This window comes from Sturnira hondurensis, unplaced genomic scaffold (assembly GCF_014824575.4).
Source record: "Sturnira hondurensis isolate 20B ecotype Veracruz unplaced genomic scaffold, ASM1482457v3 Scaffold0016663, whole genome shotgun sequence".
NCBI lineage: Eukaryota > Metazoa > Chordata > Mammalia > Chiroptera > Phyllostomidae > Sturnira > Sturnira hondurensis.
Genome location: NW_028089294.1, coordinates 16,224,845 through 16,240,233, shown reverse-complemented (window position 1 = coordinate 16,240,233; position 15,389 = coordinate 16,224,845). Strand labels below are relative to the sequence as shown.

Here is a 15,389-nt window from a genome sequence, read left to right as displayed (position 1 = left end):
GCATCAGCCTAGGCTCCATGCTCTCCCAGGAGTCAGCGGCTTTGTGTTGGTTTTTTAGCAGAAACTACTTTTCATTTCCTATAAGACCTCCATGCTACAGGGGGCCAATTGCTAGAACCCAGGGAGAGGGAAATAGAGACCCCCTGGAAAGAGATAAAAGGGGAAGCTAGATTTCAAGTTACTTTAATTCGACACCCACCATGTGGTTTAGACCCATTATTGGCTGTTTTAGCCTCTCTTGGCTGACAAATGAAGGTGCATACAGGCAGAGCTGTCAAACGCTATTGACGGCTCATCTGGACAGCATCTAGGCAGTTCTAAAATCTGCTAACAGCTCCGAATTAGCTGGGTGGAGACTGCTACCAGAACATGAGCAGCTGCTGCCATAGCTGGCACAGACTTCACACTGGGACCTGCCCCTCAGCCCTGCTGGGCAGACGGGTCCCTTTGTTAAGCAGCCGAGACGCTGGTAACTGCCACTTGGGCTCCCCATGCTACTGACCCCACACTGGAAAAACAAGGAAGAGAGAGAAGGGAGAAAATGAAAGAGGGAGTAAAAGTAGTAAGAAACAAAGGGAAGAGAAGGCAGGCAACCAACTGTGTAACGATACTCATTCCTTTATTATCGACTGTGTTAATCTGAACAGGGCTGGGGCCTGCAGGCTGCTGGCAGCACGGGGCTGCAGGTGCGTTTCAGCTCAACAGAGAGGCCTCATCCTAAGCCAAGAAGACAGGGGGCAATGTTTTACATATATATATATTTATATATTACATATGTAATATAAGGGCCACTGCATTGTTAGCTGTTGTCCTAAATAAAGACCATAGCAACAGACATGAAAATTTGGTCCAATCAAGGCCCTTTCTTTGTTAACCAAATGTCTGCTACATCAAAAGGAAGGGAAAGAAAGAGAAACAGACTGAGATCCAGCCACCCCCATGGCCCTGTTCCCAGCATATCTTACGTTGAGTGTAGAATGTCCCCTGTGGATTAAACACACAGACACGCACATACATACACACATACACGAAACTGCAGGCGGGAGCTCCTTCTCCGACCACACCTCGGGCCCAGCCCTCAGACCAGGGGTGGTGAAGTTGGGTGGATTGTGCTGTAAGACTGTGAGGGTCACGTGACCAGACAATGCAGAGTCAATGTGTCCAAGTGGTGAAGGGGGGTGACACGTGCTGTTTCATCCACAAATGTGAAAGAGGTCACTGGGAGAGGCTGCTCAATGCAGGTCTGGATGTCCCCGGGCCACCTGGAGCATTTCTACATATGACTTTGTCCCAGCCGCAGCAGGATCTAGTATCTGAATTCTGAGTCTCAAATAATCCCTTGGGCTCTGATAGAAAATGTTATTTCCTGATGGACAGCAGCAAATGACAACTGAGTTGCCTGACCATCTAGTCCAGTAATTACAGCAGAAATGACATCATCATCAATTTAAACCCAACCATAGCTTGGTCCTCAGGGCAGAACTAGAAAGGTGTAAAAGGGTTAATTTCCTAATGGAGAAAGAATAACCAGATAATTGCCACCACCAACATCGAATTTCAGGCAAAGCAGTCAGTTTTATGCTTTTATCCCAGTGACCAACTTCCTCACATCCTAGGAACTGGAGACTCCAACTACTCGGGCATTTTAAAATCCTGAACCACTGGTTTTCTCTGATGATTACTTCTTCACCCCTCCATCAAAATGCACACTGAAAAAGTAAGTCAATGAAAATTAATCTCTTTTCTTTTTTTTGGTAGAAATTTACTTATCACTTAAGATACCTGAATACATCTTGGGATGTCACAAAGGGAGATGAAGAGTACTTCCCTAGAGACCAGTTTGCACAATGCTGAAGAAGGGGTTAGTTTTCAACAAAATAGTGCCCAAAAATGTGATTCAGAAATGGGGGGAACAGGTAAAGCTGGCCGATTGCACCTGGGTCTCCGTCTCCTGTGCTGTGGGAGGGGAAGCAACAGGTTCCCATGCCTTTGCTGAGCCGGGGGGACAAGGACAGGGATTCCCTGGCACTATGAACTGGGATCCAGGCAGCTGCGGGGAAGACATCTGAAGCAGGAAGGAGCAGCATCTCAGACACAGGGAGAGGCTTGACCACTTGCTGGCCAAAGTTACTTCTAGGAGGTGGACAGAAACAAAGGGCACTGGGGGAGGGACTTCCCCTGATGGCTGTTCACGTTGTTTCATGACTTCCATTTCCTGCAGGTCCTGAGGAAGAGGCAACTGGTTGGTTCGCAAGTCCCACCCCAGGCTTGGGAAAGCGGGCAGGAAGCAGAGGTTGGAAGCCATGGATTCTTGGCAAAGCTGAAGAGGGGCTGTGTGGGTGAGGCCTTTTAAGTTCTTGAAAAGGAGCCCGAGAAGCCCACCAGGGTTGTCTGAGGCCCAGAAAGTGCTGGGAGCACTGTCGGGACATCTCCTGTCCTCGGGGGACGCCCAGCATTTTTCTAGTCCCAGAAAGTGCTTCGGAGCTGCTCAGCACAGGAGGAGATGGAGGCCATGGAGACAGGTTGAAAAAGTCCTCTCTCCTCAGACACTGGCCACCCTCCTTTCTGGGGACAGCTGACAGCGAGGAGCTTGAAGTCTGACTGGGGATCTCCAGTCAGCAGAAAAGGAGGCTGCGCAGTGACATGGCAGGCTCAGCCGAGGGCCTCTCCCCCAAACTCACTGAGCTCCGCGAATAAATAACATTAATTAAATAAAGGAGGCTAAGAAGGGCGAGCAGAGGCACGGTCTGCCAGCTCGCATCCCCTCACACACACGAACACGCACATGCGCACATACACGCGCACCAAGCGGCGGATGAGATGACCCGGGGCTGGCTGCCCCGTCCCGGGAGTCGGCCAGACCGGCAGCCGGACTGAAGGTTGTCACTCGTGGTCTAGCACTGTCACGGGGCGCAGAGCAGCGGAGGCCAGTGAGGCATGTGTGGTGGAGGGTGGAGGCCGCTGAGGACTCTGGCACCTGCGCGGGGTGGGGACAAGGCGGGTGATGGGGAAGCCGGGAATGCGCAGGAAGGTGACTACTCAGGACTGTCCTCCCCGCGCCCCACCCCCGCCCCATCCCCCCGCCGCCCGCCCCGTTGCTGTAGAAACGCCTCCCCCACCGCCCCGCCTCCTACCCTGAGCCCCGCCCCCCACCCTGAGCCCCGCCAGCTCTGACCCCGAGCACTGACCAGGATCGGGACTTCCGGACTTTCGAGGTGGAAGGTCTTTCCAGGAAGCTGTCCAGCCGCATGAGCCTCTCCATGTGCAGAGCTCGGGGATCTTGTTCTTGGTCTTGGGAGAATTCCATTTCGAAGACAGCGGGAGGAGACACATCCAACTCCAAAAACATTATGTTTTCAGCCTGTGGTAGGAGGGTCATGCCAGACGTGAGCACTGGCCCTGTACCTTCCAGGCCCTCGGTAAATAATGGGGGGAGCAGGGACGATAAGGTAGGGGGAGGAAGCAAAGGCTGTGAGCATCCCCCCTTGGGATCTCTCCCCTCCCCACTTCCACTGCCCAGCTTCTTACCCTGTACCTGGGGTGGGACCCCATTGCCATGGCAACCCGAGCATACTGGCTGATGGGCCTCTTGTAGCCCACTGCGGAGGTGGGCCGCTTCTTCATTTGGCTGTTATTGCTGCGGGGAAGAGGTTCCGTTAAGGTGGGTTTCCTTCAAATGCAAAGGGGAGATGCTATCCTGAGGAAGTCAGTACTACTCAGTAGACAGGGGACCCTGAAGACTGCAGGCTCTGGAATTTTCTTCCCTTTGCTCTAACACAAGCTGACAACTCAAACTAATAGAAGGAGGCACATGTTTCTTCAATTATTTTCCCAGTAAAAAAGGGATGACTGAGGATTGGGATGAAAAAAGCAAATTCAATCTTACTTTAGTTTTCAGATTCATGTACTAATTTCACATACTGCACAAAACCACTGGTGGTTAGTGGTTCTGCTTTTCATTTTTCTCCACTGGACTTAGCACAAGGAGATGACTAAAAACTCAGGCTTGAAATGCACGGGTCCCAAAATAACCAAAACAATCTCGGAGAAGAATGAAGATGGAGGACTCCCATTTCCCAGTTTGAAAACTTGCGACAAAGCTGTAGTGGTAGCAAGGCTGCATGTGGTAGCAAGGCCGCATGTGGTAGCAAGGCCGTATGGTTCCGGCACATGGACAGAGAAATCTATCAGTGGACTAGAACCAAGAATCTAGAACAAACTGCCATATTCCCTGTAACTAATTTTTTGTAAGGGCACCAAGACCATTTAATGGAGAAAAAACATTCTCTTCACCAAATGATACTGGAACATGACAGGCAAAAAAATAAAACTGAAACCCTACCTTGCACCAAATATAAAAATTAAGCCCAAATGGATCATAGATGTAAATGTAAAGCTCTACCTTACAAAACTCTGAATAAAACATAGTAGTACAAAGAACACACAGGAAGGACCCACGGACATGGACAATGGTCAGGGGACTGACTATGGAAGTGGGGGTGGGCTGGGTGGAGGTGGATGAAGGGGGGAAAGTGGGATAACTGTAACAGCATAAAAAATAAAATATTTTTAAAAATTAAAAAACAGTAAAATTTTATGATCTTAGATTATGCAATGGTTTCTTAGCTATAACGTCAAAAACTCAAGCAACTAAAGAAAAAAGATAAATATAGGACTTTATGAAACTAAAAACTTTTGTGCTTCAAAGGACATCATAAAGAAAGTGAAAAGATAATCTACAAAATGAGAGAAAATATTTGCAAATCACATATCTGATAAGGGACTTTTATCCAGACTCTACAGGTAACTTTTACAAATCAACAACAAAAAAGACAAACGACCCAATTTAACCAAGGACAAAGTGCTGGCCAGTGTGGCTCGGTGGGTTAGGTGTGTCCAACAAACCGAAAGATTGGCCCTTGGATTCCCGGTCAGGTCACATTCCCAGGTTGGGGAGGATCAGTCCCAGTCGGGCACCTGCAAGAGGCAACTGATCCATGTTTCTCTCTTACATCAATATTTCTCTCCATTGCTTTCTCCCTCTCTTCCCCTCTCTTTGGAATCAGTAAAAGAAACAAATAAATAAAAACGAACAAGAAATTTGAATAGCCATTTTTCCAAAGAAGATATACAGGGGCCAATAAGCACATAAAAAGAGGCTCGACATTATTAATCACTAGAAAGATGCAAATCAGAACCACTTCACACCCACGAAAATGACTATAATCAAAGAAGACATACAATAATACACACTGGTGAGGGTGAAGAGAAATTGGAACCCTCATTGTTGGTGGGAATGTAAAATGGTGCAGCTGCGTTGGAAAACAGTTTGGCAGTCACTCAAAAAGATAAACATAGCCCTGGCTGCTGTGACTCAGTGGATTGAGCACGGGTCTGCGAACCAAAGGGTCACCAGTTCCATTCCCACTCAGGGCACATGCCTGGGTACGTGTGAGAGGCAACTGATGTTTCTCTCCCTCTCTTTCTCCCTCCCTTCCCCCTCTCTCAAAATGAATGAATAAAATTGTTTAAAAAGAAAGTTAAAGCCCTGGCTGGTGTTAGCTCAGTAGATTGAGCGTGGGCTGCGAACCAGAGTCACCGGTTTCATTCCTGGTCAGGGCACATGCCTGGGTTGTGGGCCCAATCCCCAGTAGGGGCCACATGAGAGGCAACCAGACATTGATGTTTCTCTCTCTCTCTTTCTCCCTCCCTTTCTTCTCTCTAAAACTATATAAATAAAATCTTAAAAAAAAAAGAAAGTTAAACACAGAGTGACCATAAAAACCAGCACTTCCACTACTAGGTATTTATTCAAAAGAATTTATAACATGTCGCCACACAGAATCTGTACACAAGCATTCACAGCAGCATTATTCATGACAGCTAAAGCCCAAACGCCCAGCAACCGATGAATGGGAAAACGAAACACAGCACATTGTAGGGCGGAGTGGTACTCGGCAGCGCAAAGGGGTGAAGTACTGGAACAGCTGCCATACGAATGAACCTTGAAGATGCTGTGCTAAGTAAGAGAATCCAGACACCGAAGACTACGTGCTGCACGATTCCACTTGTATAAAATGTCCACAGCTAGATCGGGAGCGCAACCATAGAAATGGAGATCACATGGAGGGTTTGCAACAGGGGAGTGGGAGGAGGAGAAGGGGGGAGAAGGTACAGAGAATAAGTAGCATAGACGGTAGGTAGAAAATAGACAGGGGGAGGGCAGGAATACTATGGGAAACACAGAATCTAAAGAACTTGTGACACATGGACATGAACAAAAGGGGGGAATGGTGGGGGAGGGGTGTGCAGGGGGGAGGAGAGTGAAGGGGGGACTGGGACAACTGTAATGGCATAATCAGTAAAATATATTTAAAAAAAATAAAAATAAAATAAATAAAATGTCCCAAACACACAAATCCACACAGACAGACAACATACTGGCAGTTACCCAGGGCTGGGGCATTAGGAGACTGGGGAGTGAGTGGGAGTGACTGCCAGTGCAGACAGGTTTCCTTTTGGCCTGATTATGAGCGATTTAAAAATTATCTTTATGCCTTTCTACAATAGCTAAATGTTTTTACAATGAATATGTATAACTTTATACCTAGTGAATTATTTCAAACATTCAGAAAAGTATAGAAAGTTATATATATATATACATCTGTATGTCTACCATCCAGCCTTGTCAAATCATTTTTTGAAAATTTGAGAAACATTGATTTATTGTCCTACTTATTTATGCATTCATTGGTTTATTCTTGCATGTGCCCTGACCGAAGATCGAGTCTGCAACCTGGTGTACTGGGATGACACTCCAACCAACTAAGCCACCCGGCCAGGACTCAACTTTGTCAAATCTTAACGTTTTGTTATACTTACACCAAATGAAAACTGGGACAACTAACTGTAATAGAACAGTAAAATACTTAAAAAAAAGAAAAGAAATAAAATGTAGACAGTTTTGTTTTCTTCCCCAGAGTTAATCATTCTTCTTGAGTTTGGTGCTTATCAATGTCATGCAAGTTTTTTTTAAGACTTTATTTGTTTTTAGAGAGCTAGGAAGGGAGGGAGAAAGAGAGGGAGAGAAGCGTTAAGGTGCAAGAGATACATCAACCAATTGCTTTTCTCACGCCCCCAACTGGTGCCCTGACTGGGAACTGAAACTGCGGCCTTTTGGTTTGCAGGCCAGCACTCAGTCCACTGAGCCACACCAGCCAGGGCTAGATTACTAAAGTTTAACTGTATATTGAGTATTTTAAGGTTTTAATATAGCAACATATATACACACATATATACATCATATATGTACACACACACACACATATAATGTATATATTCTCTTGTTGATGGATATCTAGGTTGACTCCCCGCCACCCCCCCCCACCTTATTAAACACAGTGCTGTTGTGATCATTCTGTATAGGTATCTTTAAGTACATACTCAACAGTTGTCCCAGAGTACACACCCAGGAAAGGAAGGTCGGTTGGGTGGCATGTGCATTTCAACTTTACTGGATATTGATTGCCAAGGGGCTTTTCAAAGTGGTTTCCACTGCCAGTGAGAGTTCCCATTGCCCTGTATCCTGGCCAACTCATTGTATGTCAGCAATTTGATGTGTGATATGTTATTTTTATTATTCAAAACAAACAACAAAAAAGAATAAGAAAGTTATTTCCCTTAAGAAAAGAAATAATCCAGGTTTGGGAGGAAGACAGCCCAGGTTTGAATGCTGGCCTCTGTGACCTTGGGAAGGGGCGTCCCCTCCCGCCTCCGCTGTCTCCGCCCTGTCCTCCAGAATGGCTGAGAGGAGACAGCATAAACACTGAGCACACCGCCTCTGCGGTGGTGATTTATTCCCAATGCCACTTGCTCATTTCAAGCAGGGATACAAATGAGCAATAAAAGATGCCAAAAGGCAGACAGTTAGGAGACAGAAGAGGAGACGAAAGAGGCCAGTAATTCAGATAGGACGCTCTGTCCTTGACGAGTAGAACAGGCCGTGCAGGGGCCTGGGGAACAAGGCCTGCCTTCTGCAGGGGAGATACCAAGAACATTCTTGTAGTTTGTTTTATCAAGGGTAAAAAAAGAGTGCTGGACCCACTTGGGGTCCCTGCTGACTCCTCTTTATAGATGAAGACAAGGAAGGATGAGGCTGTGGAAGCCCCACCTCTTGGGCCCGGCTGGTGGCAGGGGGGCCAGGAGGCTGTGCACGTGGAGAGGGCCGCCTCGAGACAGCTCTGAGGGCAGGGGGAGCGTTAGAAGAATAGTTAACATCGTTTATGAGGGGAGCCTGCATATCCCATGTGAATTTGACAACAATCTCCCGAGGCGTGGACAGAGCAAGACACCATGCTGCCTTTTGTGTCCAAGGTCATCCAATTAGGAAGAGACTTGGAATTGAACCTTTGCAGATACTCTTTTTAGGGTGCTGTCCTGTCTCTGAGGAGGACATGTGAACCGGCCTGGGGCTGAAGTGTGTCTTGAGGGCTGCAGGCTCTGGGAACAGGACAGAAGGACATGGCTGGGCGAGTAGAGCAGTGGATCAGTGTGAATTGGCAGCCTGACCCAGCAAAGATGCCAGGGCTATTCTGGGTGGTGTGGGGGAGGGGGAGGGGAGTCTGTAATTGGAACAGCACACTCCCCACCTACCCCCTCTTCTGCCCCAGGCCTACTTTCTGAGACGGATCCCTCAGTGGTGAGCAGGCTGTGGCCCAGAGCCCGGAGGAAGCCTGGCTGCATGTACCTGCCCTCTCTACACCGACCTCCGGCAACAGTCAGTGTGCACTTTGTAGGCCCTAGAGCTCTCCTGGGACTCTCCCTTCAGATGGCTGCCATCACTGTTTGGTTTGGGGTTTTCCCCTTAATATTAAAAAGTCGCTCTTGGCTCCAGCTCGGGGGCTGACCCCCTTCTCATCACCAGCTATGTCCAATCGCCCCCTTTCCTGTCTCGTTCTGAAAACAGGCACCTAGTGGCCCAGGTGTGTTCCCTCCCAGGTCCTGCACATGCACCTGCCTCAGCACCTCGGACCTTCCCCCTGCAGTCTGGTTCCCCCACCCCCACACCAGCCGTCCCCTTGCAGCGCTCCCCTCCCTGCAGGCTGAACACTCTTCTCATGTCCCTTCATGACACTGCCCCCCCTCCCACCCAGGGCAGCTGATGTGCCTCCCTGCTTCTCACAGGCCCAAGTTACTGAGGTCAACTTTGCCTCTATAATGAAGCCAGTGAAACTTTCTATCCTGATTCTATTTACAGCCAGCAACGCTCTCTCGTTAAACTTGGAGGTAGCCTGAATAGAAAATTAAAAGGAAAAACAAAAAACAATAAGCCAAACTGCCCTTCTGTGGTACTTTTAAGGATGAAGGCTGACTGGTTTCTCTGGCGTCCCCATAACTGTCATATTGGTTTATCGGTATGATGCAACCATTTATCAATCACCTCTTCTGTGCCAGGTGTTGGCTTGGAGCCTCACACACACAGTCGCGCCTCAACCCGAACAGTCCTGCAGGGTACATGTGTTATCCCAACTTTACAGATGAAGGAACTTGGGTTCAGAGAGGTTGGAAAACCTTCTCAAGGCCAGCAGTAAGTGGCAGAGCAGGGACCAGAATTCAGGATGTTCTAAATCCGAAGTCCAGTCTCTTTCCATTGCTCCATGATGCTGGGGGTAAGCATCTGGGGCGGCCGGGCTGCAAGGCCAAAGGGCCGTTGCAGACAGGATGCCGGGAACTACCTGTGAACGGGGGGCTACAGATACTGCTGTGGACTACAGAACCTTAGAAGAGAACTTTGTGTAACACAACTAAAAATAAAGTCTCTTGTGAGAAATTAAAAATAAAAAGTCATACTTGAAAAATAATTATTGCTAGAGTGGGTGAAAAAATATTTTTTCAAAGTAACATGAAGGCAAAATTGTTCATGATTACAGAAGGCACCTCACCTGAAGTTACCCTGCACCAGCCAGCGGCCACATAAAGATGGGGAGAAAACAGAGAAAGGGAGGGACTTCCAAAATCAGTGGATACGGGTGTGTGTCAAGAGCTGCGTGGCAACAGCCCCTTGTTTTAGCGACAGGCCGGGAAGAGTGTGTGGGGCAGACACTTGCTGTAGGAGGAGGAGAAACACACTTTTCCAACGAGAGTTTTCTAAACGGACATTGTGACAACAGGTACTAAGTTCTTCCTAACAAGGCTGCTTTCCTCACCCTTTGAGCAGAAGGCCACAGTGTGTTCTCATCCCTGGGATGCCCAGGCCAAAGTAAAGCCAACCTTCCCACACTTGAACTGAGCAGATGGGACAAGGCCCTGACTAGTTAAATGTGCTTTGAGAAGAAAGTTTCTCAGCCCTGATTAAGTTATGCTGCAAATGGTGGGAGCCAATGCTGAGGGCAGGCACCTCCCCTTCCAGGGAGACAGCTTGCACCCACAAGGGGGAAGCCACACCCAACGACGGCCCCACCCCCAGGCTTCCTCTGTGACAGGAGGGAATGGGGCCAAGGATCTCAGAGACGGGACCAGCCTCTCTTGCACCATGAAGCTGAGCTCTGGCTCTCTGAGCTGAGTCAGAAACGCAGTGGGATTTCCAACCATGAGAGAATCGTTTTCACTTTANTGACTAGTTAAATGTGCTTTGGGAAGAAAGTTTCTCAGCCCTGATTAAGTTATGCTGCAAATGGTGGGAGCCAATGCTGAGGGCAGGCACCTCCCCTTCCAGGGAGACAGCTCGCACCCACAAGGGGGAAGCCACACCCAACGACGGCCCCACCCCCAGGCTTCCTCTGTGACAGGAGGGAATGGGGCCAAGGATCTCAGAGACGGGACCAGCCTCTCTTGCACCATGAAGCTGAGCTCTGGCTCTCTGAGCTGAATCAGAAACGCAGTGGGATTTCCAACCATGAGAGAATCGTTTTCACTTTATTTTAACCACCAACTGCTGCTTTAAAAAAAGTAATTAAAAATTTTGTTTCATATAAAATCTTCCTAGGTCTATTTTTACTTTTCTTTTGTATTTTTTGTGATTTTAATAGAAGCTCTGAGATAAAATTATTTATTGTGGTTATCGGTCACAGCAAAATGGTCAGTCACACTAAAAAAGAAAAAATGTACAGCAGTGAATCAACTGTGGAGTTGATTACCTGGTATTTGTTAATAAGTCTTTTGGGAGTAATTTATATATTAGTTTTTTCTTAGAGAAATCTATAATAACTGTTTATACCATCTGTGTTTGAGTGAGGTAGAGAACACTGATACGTTAGAACTGCCTTAATACCTTTACCCTTACCCAGCGCTATTAGACACTTTCTGTACAGAATACATACTCTGTGTATTCTGAGCACGTCCGTCCATATAAAATAGCATGGTCAAGTTGTGAATATACTTAATCATGACTTTTAAAAACTTACAAATATATTTCTATCTTTACATGTCCAACAGGAAATGTCTAGGGTGCACAGTCTTCTGGGACCCAGCTAGAAGGGAGTTACGGAGGAGAAAACACTCCAGAGGGAGCTAAAGTAGGAAGCGTCTGAGGAGTAAGCAGAGTTTTCTGGTTTTCCAGTGGCAAAGAAAACACTCCCTGCCTCTTTCCTTGTGAGAAGGACGGTGGCGGGGCCGGAGGAGAGGCAGGGTGGTGGGGAGGGGCACTGCAGACGCGCACCTGCGCCTGGTCTGACCTGTTGCCAGTGGGATCTCTGAGATGCACAAACAAGCACAGATTCGCCTCTAAAGCAGAAGGGAGAGACTGGAGAAGGCAACAGTCACACTGTGAGCAAAGATACCAGTGTCCATTTTGGGTCTAGTCTACATATTATTAAAAATGTGCTATTTTGAGATAGCTATTTTAATTTCAAAAATCTGGGAATGGTTTTTCAGAGTAGGCAAAGCATTTTATTCTTTCAAAAAGGAAGTTATTTAAAAGATTACTTAACTTAAAATAATTTGAGTTCTTTAAAAGAAAGTAAGCTGGACTTCGGCCAAGATGGAGGCACAGGTGGAAACACTGTGCCTTCTCCCACAACCAAGTTTGACTACAACAAACGTTTGGAGAACAAAGACACAGCCAAAAAACAGAAAATTGAATTATACAGAAATCCGACAATCACTAACCGTTCAACGGGGACGGTAAGAGGGGCGGAGCCAGCAGCGGAGCTGGATCGGGCAGGAAAGATCCTCAGACCTAGGCCCGCAAGTGGCCTGGACCCAGTCAGGGTGTGGGGCAGACTGACCGCGGTCGCACATTCGCGCACAGTGAGACGGAGCACGCAGGCCCCAGGGGGCAAGGGCTGAGGGCGCTGGCACACTCGCGTGCAGTGGGATGAAACACGCGGGCCCTGGTGACGGTGGCAGCTGCGGCACCTGTGGGGGCCGCGGCAGGAGACGGCAGACAGGACGCCATTGCTCCTCTTTGACCCCACCCCCACATACAGCGTCACAACCCAGCGACTGAGTCGCCCTGCTCTGGTGAACACCTAGGGCTCCGATCCTGCTTCGCAATAAGCACGAACAGCCCAAAAGATGGCGCAAGAAGAACTCAAAGTCCCNGGAGAACAAAGACACAGCCAAAAAACAGAAAATTGAATTATACGGAAGTCCGACAATCACTAACTGTTCAACGGGGACGGTAAGAGGGGCGGAGCCAGCAGCGGAGCAGGGTCGGGCAGGAAAGATCCTCAGACCTAGGCACGCAAGTGGCCTGGACCCAGTCAGGGTGTGGGGCAGACTGACCTCGGTCGCACATTCGCGCACAGTGAGACGGAGCACGCAGGCCCCAGGGGGCGAGGGCTGAGGGCGCTGGCACACTCGTGTGCAGTGGGATGAAACACGCGGGCCCCGGTGACGGTGGCAGCTGCGGCACCTGTGGGGGCCGCGGCAGGAAACGGCAGACAGGACGCCATTGCTCCTCTTTGACCCCACCCCCACATACAGCGTCACAACCCAGCGACTGAGTCGCCCTGCTCTGGTGAACACCTAGGGCTCCGATCCTGCTTCGCAACAAGCACGAACAGCCCAAAAGATGGCGCAAGAAGAACTCAAAGTCCCAGAGCTGATAACTCTAAGTGACCAAGAGATTGCCAGCCTCTCAGATGCACAGTTCAAGATACTGTTTATCAGGATGCTCACAGAACTGGTTGATTAGAGTCACAAATTAGAGGAACATATAAAGGCTAAACTAACTGAAATGAAGGGAGATGTCCAGGAAACCAATAGCGATGGAAAGGAAACTGGGACTCAAATCAATGGAATGGACCAGAAGGAAGAACAAAAAATCCAACCAGAAAGGAATGAAGAAATGAGAATTCAAAAAAATGAGGAGAGGCTTAGGAACCTCCAGGACATCTTTAAACATTCCAACATCTGAATTATAGGGGTACCAGAAGGGGAAGATGAACAGCAACAAGTGGAAAACTTATTTGAACAAATAATAAAGGAGAACTTCCCCAGTCTGGCAAAGGAAATAGACTTCCAGAAAATCCAAGAAGCTCAGAGAGTCCCAAAGAAGTTGGACCCAAGAAGGAACACACCAAGGCACATCATAATTACATTAGCCAAGATTAAGATGAAGGAGAGAATCCTAGAAGCATCAAGAGATAAGGGGACAGTCACCTACAAAGGAGTGCCCATCAGACTGTCAGCGGATTTCTCAAAAGAGACCTTACAGGCAAGAAGGGGCTGGAAAGAAGTATTCCAAGTCATGAAATCCAAAGACCTACATCCAAGATTGCTCTATCCAGCAAAGCTTTCATTTAGAATGGAAGGGCAGATAAAGTGCTTCTCAGATAAGGTCAAGTTCAAGGAGTTCATCATCACCAAGCCCTTATTATATGAAATGCTAAAGGGACTTATATAAGAAAAAGAAGATGAAAAATATGAACAGTGAAAGGACAGCAAACTCACAGTTATTAACAACCACACCTAAAACAAAAGCAAACCAAGAGGACAGCTAGATCAGGAGTGGAACCATAGAAATGAAGAACACATGGAGGGTTAGCAACAGGGGAGTGGGAGGAGGAGAAGGGGAGAGAAGGTACAGAAAATAGCATAGACGGTAGGTAGAAAATAGATAAGGGGGAGGGCAAGAATAGTGGGGGAAATATAGAATCTAAAGAACCTGAGAGACGTGGTTATAAACTAAGGGGGGAGAATGGTGGGGGAGGGAGTGTGTGGGTGGAGGGGAACGAAGGGGGTGGAATAGAACAACTGTAATGGTATAACCAATAAAATATATTAAAAAAAAGAAAGTAAGCTTTAAAAAAACAGAAATAAAGAATGGAAATTTATAATCATCAAGCAGAAAGCTCAGCTTCAGGAAAAGCACCCATCATGCTTTCAAGTCGGACTGCGTGCCTGAGGTGGCCAAGCCAAAATTGCTGGGGCCACGTTTTGAGAAGCAAATAAACTCTGAAGCACGAAACGACAAAACTCAAATCACGATCCCTTCTCAGCTCCAGATTAAAGGACTAAAGAGGCATGAGAAATGCAACTCGTCACCTCAAGTGGGTGGGCAGGGAGGCGGGGGACAGGGCACTGCCGTGCAGGGTATTACTGGTTCTAGCTAAAATGGAATATTGCCTACATAATACAGCAGTACTGTCATTACAACATCTCCCGAATTTGATTATTGTACTATGGTATGTAAGATAATGTCCTCATTGTTAGGAAACACAAATAAAGGGCCAGGACATCTTGAACTTAATCTCAAATGGTGGGGTTGGGGGGATGCGGAATTAATAAAGCAAGAGGTGGCAAAATATGAATCGGTGAATTTTTCATGAAGAGTATACGCAAATTCTTTGTATTATTCTCGAAATTCTTATTTTTCAAAATAAAAACTTTAAAAACGCATGCCTTCCCAGATTCTCTCTCATTCCATGTCCAACCAACATAAAGAAATTCTTCCACCTGGCAACTTGAAGCTAAGGAACTTTTCTAAGCAGAAGCCTCACTAGCATTTCCTTCCAGCAGAGGGCGCTACAGTAGTAGTTTTAAAGTCAGGCTTCCTTGCTGGAAGCCTCACCTGGAAGCTTAAAAAAAAATTGGTCTTGAGATCCTCCGAAGATCCTTTAAATTAGATTCTTTGAAGCCCAACTTACAGGTGATTCTAGCCTCAGCCAGGGCGGAGAATCTCTGCTGTAGATGCTGCACTACTATGGGTCTCCATTTAGATTGGAAAGGTGGATTTTAAGTCCAAAGTGACACCATTGAAAAGTCTTCTGCTCATAAACTTGCCACTTACAAATGTGCTTGGTGTCACCTCGGGTAGGACCAGCCTTTCAGAAGGTAGATGAAGCAAGCCTCTGATGCCCAGTGAGAAGCTACAGACCTACACTGCTAGCTTCCCACCCCAGTTTTAGGGAGATTCTTGCCCTATCCTGCCATTAATATTTCTAGGA

At 47.4% G+C, this 15,389-nt stretch overlaps 1 protein-coding gene across 2 annotated transcripts in view; it reads right to left on the bottom strand.

Moving 5' to 3' along the window:
- Window positions 1-602: 602 nt before the first annotated feature.
- The window catches only part of KIF3C (kinesin family member 3C), a 37,101-nt gene continuing 22,314 nt past the window's right edge, over window positions 603-15,389 (bottom strand). For both annotated transcript variants that reach the window (XM_037066769.1, XM_037066768.1), the window contains exons 7-9: window positions 3,529-3,637; window positions 3,189-3,361; window positions 603-2,977 (exon numbers count right to left, since the gene is read on the bottom strand). In XM_037066769.1, the coding sequence (XP_036922664.1) occupies window positions 2,884-2,977; window positions 3,189-3,361; window positions 3,529-3,637 (376 nt within the window). In that variant the 3' untranslated portion in view covers window positions 603-2,883. The remainder of the gene's footprint in view (window positions 2,978-3,188; window positions 3,362-3,528; window positions 3,638-15,389) is intronic.